The sequence below is a fragment of the Cebus imitator genome, unplaced genomic scaffold, assembly GCF_001604975.1.
Source record: "Cebus imitator isolate Cc_AM_T3 unplaced genomic scaffold, Cebus_imitator-1.0 Scaffold497, whole genome shotgun sequence".
In the NCBI taxonomy this organism is placed as follows: Eukaryota; Metazoa; Chordata; class Mammalia; order Primates; family Cebidae; genus Cebus; species Cebus imitator.
The window spans coordinates 1,641,122-1,647,328 of record NW_016107812.1 but is presented as its reverse complement, the minus strand read 5'-3'; the positions used below and the strand labels follow the sequence as shown (position 1 = coordinate 1,647,328).

General features: G+C 44.6%; 1 protein-coding gene across 3 annotated transcripts in view; it reads right to left on the bottom strand.

Moving 5' to 3' along the window:
• LOC108292649 (zinc finger protein 268) overlaps positions 1-6,006 on the bottom strand; it is a 22,709-nt gene extending 16,703 nt beyond the window's left edge. The window contains exons 1-2 of one of the 3 annotated variants that reach the window (XM_017513645.2): positions 5,684-6,006; positions 5,457-5,537 (exon numbers count right to left, since the gene is read on the bottom strand). In XM_017513645.2, the coding sequence (XP_017369134.1) occupies positions 5,457-5,489 (33 nt within the window). In that variant the 5' untranslated portion in view covers positions 5,490-5,537; positions 5,684-6,006. The remainder of the gene's footprint in view (positions 1-5,456; positions 5,538-5,683) is intronic. The other 2 variants (XM_017513646.2, XM_017513647.2) reach the window with 2 other exon arrangements.
• Between the last annotated feature and the right edge of the window lie 201 nt (positions 6,007-6,207).

Below are 6,207 nucleotides of genomic sequence, written 5' to 3'. Positions count from 1 at the left end.
AAAAGAAATAATAAATGAAATGACTTATGAAAAGTCTGTTCACAGAGGCATTTTAATAACCCAAATATCTATGACTATTGAACTGGTTGAAAACACTACGGGACATCTACACAGCCACTATAAAGGTAGCCAACAATCTCTACATACCAGTATTGGTACAATATAATGATCAATATATGCTATTAGTGATAAAGACAAGGGAAAAATGGTACACACAGAAAGCTAGCTTTTGTGTAAAAAAAGAAGGGGGATTGCAAGTATATGTATATGCATGTGTTTCCCATATAAATGGGATCATATGATATCTAGTCTTTTGTGGCTGGCTTTTTTCACTTCACATAATGCTTTCAAGATTTATGCTTGTCATAGCATGTATCGATAGTTTGTTCCTTTTGTTGCTGAATAGTATTCCATCATGTTTCATCATTCATCTGTTAATGGACATTTAGATAATTCCCTGGAGACCAACAGCTTCTCTCTCGGAGCTGTCTCTCTGTACATTGTCACACTCTACCCACTCTACATTTCACTCTACATTTCAGGGTCTAGGATCATAGAATCTCTGACTCTTGAGAAATCCTCAACCTACATACAGAGACTAAATACAGTGCACAGGCCAGAAAAATGCATGTAGAGCCAGACTGTCTGGGTTCAAGTCCTGGCTCTACATTCACCAGGGGTGCCACCTGGGCTTTCAACTACCCATTTCTGGGCCTCAGCATCCTTACCCATCAAAGGGGAATAACAGGATTCACCACCTGGGGCTACTGTGAGGGTTTAAGGTAGTAATACCTAATAAAAGATTCAGCACAGAACCTCATACATAGTAGACACTGAGCAAGGAAGGCAGCAAATCACACTTTCATGTGGGTACCTATGCAACAATCTTACATGTTCTTCACATGTACCCCAAAACCTAAAATGCAATTAAAAGAAAAAAAAAAGGAAAGAAATGGCAAAAGAAAGCAAAACAAAACAAAAACCCCAGGAATACGTAATGAAAATCAACCATGCTACAAAATGACAATCAGTAAGATGAAAAGCATATACTGTTTCTTAGAAAAGAGAACTCTTATAACTCAATCAAGACAGAATTTTAAAAAAGAAAAAAAAAGAAAAGAGGACTCTACCTTCAAACATCCCTCAACTCTGACCAGTCTCCATTTCTACCACCATAGACAAAATCCTTGCTATCTCTTGTCTGAAGCACTGCAGTGATCTAATCAGTCTCGTTTCCCAGCTCTTCCTGTGTCTACCCTTGCCCACCTACAACCTGTTCTCTACTCAGCACTCAGAAGGGTCTTTGGAAATCCTAAACAGATCATGTTGCTCCCCTTCTCAGCACCACATCCACTCCCCAACCCCATGGTTTCCTAGCCTGATGTGGCCTCTGGCCATCTATGTTCATCTGCTCTCCTCTCTCTCACTCCCTACGCCCAGCCACAAAGGGCTTCCTTCCAGGTTACAAAGGCACCAAACTTCTCCTGCCTCATGGCCTTGGCCCTGGCTGTTCCCATCCTGGATGCTTTTCTACCTGTTCTTCCCAAGGCTGGCTTGCTACTGTAACTCAGACTTAGCTCAGATGTCACTTTCTTAGTGGGGGCCTTCCCTGAGCACCCAAGCTATAAGTAGCCCTCACTCATTCTTTCACATTAACCAACTTTAATTCTGTTACAAAACTCTGATGTTTTCTTTTTACTTGTGAGTAGTTTCTTCAACATTTATTTGGCATCTGTCTCCCTTCCAAGAGCATGGATTCCATCGGTCTCATTTACCATCACAAGCTGGCACCCAGAAGGAAGCCTAGCACATAGTAGGTGCTAAATTAATCATCAGACGAATGAATAAATAAATGAATACTTCAAAAACCAAGGGGTATGATTTGTATTTATTAGGGTGATCTTTATCTTGAGAGGGTATATACTGCAGTATTAAGAACTCAAGAGTTTGGAGCCTGGTTGTCTTGGATTTAATTCTGTCTTTCTTCTGCTACTTATGTGCTGTGTGATATTGGCAAATCACTTCTGTCATGACTTCCTCATTTGCAAAGTAGGGCTTAACATCAGTGCCTTCTTCATGAGGCTGCTGTAAGGATTAAAGTTAGTATCTATAAAGTGCTTAGACATGTGGCTGGAATATAAGCAGCACTCTATAAATGCTGACTAGTATTAATGAAGTTGGAAAACTCTCTTTATATAAGTCCTCTGTATTTCCTATATCACCACTGTAAATGGAAAAATTTACTTATAGATACTACTTATAAATTAAAAGCCTATTGATTTTTAGATTGATTTTGTATGAAGGTACCTTACTGGATTTTCCTCAAACTGCCATTCTCTTCCCATTACAATAGAGCACCTTGCTTAACTCTATACTACTGTTTCTACTGCCTCATTCCCATTTCTGCTGTCAACTGCTGGTCTCACCATCCCAGCCCTTCACCTTTCTCCCTTACCTATCACACATATATATTCATACTCTGCTGTAGAAAGATTGCTAGCAACAGTCACCACTACCATTACCACTAAATTCTTTTTTTTTTTTTTTTGAGCCAGATTCTCACTCTGTCACCCAGGCTGGAGCACAGTGGTGCGATCTCAGCTCACTGGGTTCAAGCGATTCTCCTGCCTCAGCCTCCCATGTAGCTGGGATTACAGGGGCCCACCAACATGCCTAGCTAGTTTTTGTATTTTCCAGGGAGGATTTTGCCATGTTGCCCAGGCTGGTCTCAAACTCCTGACCTCAGGGGATCCACCCAACTCAGCCTCCCAAAGTGTTGGGATTACAGGCATGAGCCACCATGCCTGGCCCATCACTACTAAATTCAATTTAGGTTTTTATGACTGCTATTGTTTGAATGGTTGCATCTGTCCAAAATTCATATTGAAACTTAACCCCCATTGTGGTGGTATTAAGAGGTGGGTCCAATTGGCTGGGCGTGGTGGTGTGCAACTGTAATCCTAGCTGCACTCCAGCCTGAGCGACACCATGAGACTCAAATAAAAAAAAAAAAAAAAAAAAGAGGTGGGTCTTTAAATAGTGAATAAGTCATGAGGGCTTTCCTTCACAAATGGGATTAATATCCTCTTAAAAGAAGTTTCAGAGAGCTGCCTGGCCCTTCCATCTCTTTGGCCATGTGAGGACACAGCATTCTTCCCTTTTTTCTCCCTTGCACCACATAAGGATACAGCAAGAAAGTGCTACCTTGAAAGCAGAGAGCAGCCCTCATCAGATACCAAATCTGCCAGCACCTTGATTGTAAGAAAGTAGTATCTGTTCTGAGTTACCCAGTCTGTGACACTTTATTACAGCAGTACTAAGACCACGATCTAGTGTTACTTGATCTCCCTCACACGTCACTTGACGAGCATTTGTTTCCTTAACTGTGAATTACTTGTCTCTCCCCTATTTTCTCTCACTGTTCTTGGGTTCCATCTCCGTCTCCAACACCTCTTCCCCTGCTTCTCTTGTCATTTCCCTGACCTCTGTCCTCAGTTCTCTTCTTGCGGTACACATTCTCCCTGAGCTACTTTGGCCACATCTAATTTGTGCAACCCTATCCAGATCTTTTTCTTGAGAAACATGCCTGCCCATTTCCCCACTAGCAACCTCTACCTAGAGGATACAATTTATATAAAACTGAAATCTACCCACCTCTACCAAACACAGTTCTGATAGTCTTCCCTTACTCAGCAAATGGTGACACTCCCAACCCAGGCCCTAAGAGCAGAACTCCAGTTGTCATCCCTGGCTTTTCTGCCTCTCTCTTATCACTGCACCCAAGTAGTTATGCTTCTGCCTCTTTACCTCCTCCTCTCCTTTCTCCTTTGTTTCTCCCCGAGATGGAGTCTTGCTCTGTTGCCCAGGCTGGAGTGCAGTGGCACAATCCCGGCTCACTGCAACCTCCGCCTCCAGAGTTCAAGTGATTCTCCTGTCTCAGCCTCCCAAGTAGCTGCAATTACAGGCATGCGCCACCACACCCCGGTAATTTTTGTATTTTTAGTAGAGAAAGGGTTTTGCCATGTTGGCCAGGCTGGTCTCAAACTCCTGACCTCAGATGTTCAGCCTGCCTCGGCCTCCCAAAGTGCTAGGATTACAGGCATGAGCCACTGCATCTGGCGCCTCCTCTCCTTTCTCAAAACCACTAATTTACTTAAACTCTTGTATTCTCTTACCTGCTACAGACTGTAGATTGTTCTACCCCCAAATCCTTTGTGAAAACACTTCAATAAGTAGACTCCTTCCCCTGTATCAGTGGTCTCCAACCAGGGACCAGTTTTGTGGAAGACAATTTTTCCATGGACAAGGAGTTGCCGGGTGAGGGGGGGGCGGCAATGGCTTCTGGATAAAATTGTTCCACCTCAGATCATCAGGCATTAGTCAGAGTCCCAGAAGGAGGACACAACCTAGATCTTTCACATGCACAGTTCACAATAGGGTTTTTGCGATGAGAATCTAATGCAGCCTCTGATAGGAGGCAGAGCTCAGGCAGTAATGCTCACTAACCTGCCACTCACCTCCTGCCATGCAGTCCAGTTCCTAACAGGCCACAGACCGGTACCAGTCTGAAGCCAGGGGGTTGGGGACTGCCTGCCCTATATGATAAAATCCAGGTTTCTAATGGGGTCCTCAAAGCCCTCGATGATCTTAGGCTTATGGCTCTAGCCTCGTTTTTTAATATACACCTCTACTATCAGCATTAAACTCTCCATTTCAGCAACCCTAAAGTGCCCAAAGTTCACTGTGAGATCAATTCAAGCCTCTCAAATGTGCACACGTTACTTCTTTTTCCTAGGCTGGTTTTCATCCTTTGCCTACTTTAGGTTTGTCATCTTTCAAACCTAAGTTTAAGAATCTCTTAATCATTGAAGCATTTGGAAGTTAGGGGGTATCCTTACTTCCAAAACTGACCCATTTCTGTATGCCCCCGTATACTTCCACAGCCTGCTTCCAGGGCATGCATTAACTTGTCATTGTGTTTTTCTTGTCCACCATCCCAAACAGACCACTGTTCTTCAAGACAGGGATGATGAGCAACCTATCTTTGCATTTTTAGCACCTGTCCCAGGGTCTAGCAAACAAAATACAATAAACAAAGATGTTGAGCAAGTGAATAAAAATGTAATTTCCAAAATAAGATTCAAAGATCCCAGACACAGGAGACACACAGTAAATGCAGACTGAAAAAACTAAAAGATGTGTGAGTACCCCTTGTTTAACTCAAAGTTCAGGGTACAAAGTTGTCAAAAAAAGAGACTGATGAAAGGAGGAAAACAGGAAGTCTGATGACAAGAAGCATTTCTGGAAAGCCTAACATGCTCTAAACGAATCCAGCTACCTAGAACAGCGGCAGAACGAGAAAGCTCCGGGCAAATTCAGACTCCGGAAGAGATAATGTGGGTACACGCTGGCATTCAGGGAGAGCTTTTCAAGAATGAGAGAAAACTCCTACTCACCCAGATAGAAGCTGTCCGGACCCTTGTGGCCATCCCTGGGGTCAGTTTCGTGTGGCAGGAGGTGACAGGACGCGAGGGAGGCTAGGAGAGACAGCACGGTGAAGAAGGCGTCCCCAAACCCAGAGCGGGAGGGTCCGAGGCACCAGGGCTGCCTGCCATCCTTGGAGCCGAGACTCCTTCCCTCCCACAGCTACGGGATTCAAAATCTCCACCCGCCACCAACACACAGATTAGGGTCACGCCACCGTCCCAGGTCTGAAGCAGGAGAGATGAGTTCTGTCCCGTCCCGCCGCGTTGAAACTGGAGGAATTCCGCACCTCCGGCTCCTCCAAACCCTGAATGGGCAGCAGGATAGCAGCCAGAGGGCTCGCGGCCACTCCAGTCTCAGGTGACCGGGTGACCACAATGGGTGACGAACGCCATCCGCGGAACAAGGCTCTCACCGCCGGCGCCGAGCAATGGAAGCCGGTAAGGTGTCGCACAGGAATTGCGTCATTGAGAGTCCAAGGCGAAAACTATAACTCCCAGAGGCCTCTGCGAGGAGTTACTCCCACGCTGCAGGGTTCTGCTCAAGGGCCAGCGGGAGGGGGCGTGCTAAGGTGACCCGGAAGCACTTGCAGGTTTCAAACAATAAAAAGAATTAAAATACTTGACACCAATGGCTCAACGGTGAGAGGGTTGTAAATTAGGTTACAAGTGTTCTACTCCCTGCGTTACTGAAATGGTAAAAATACTATTTTGCTTTACACGT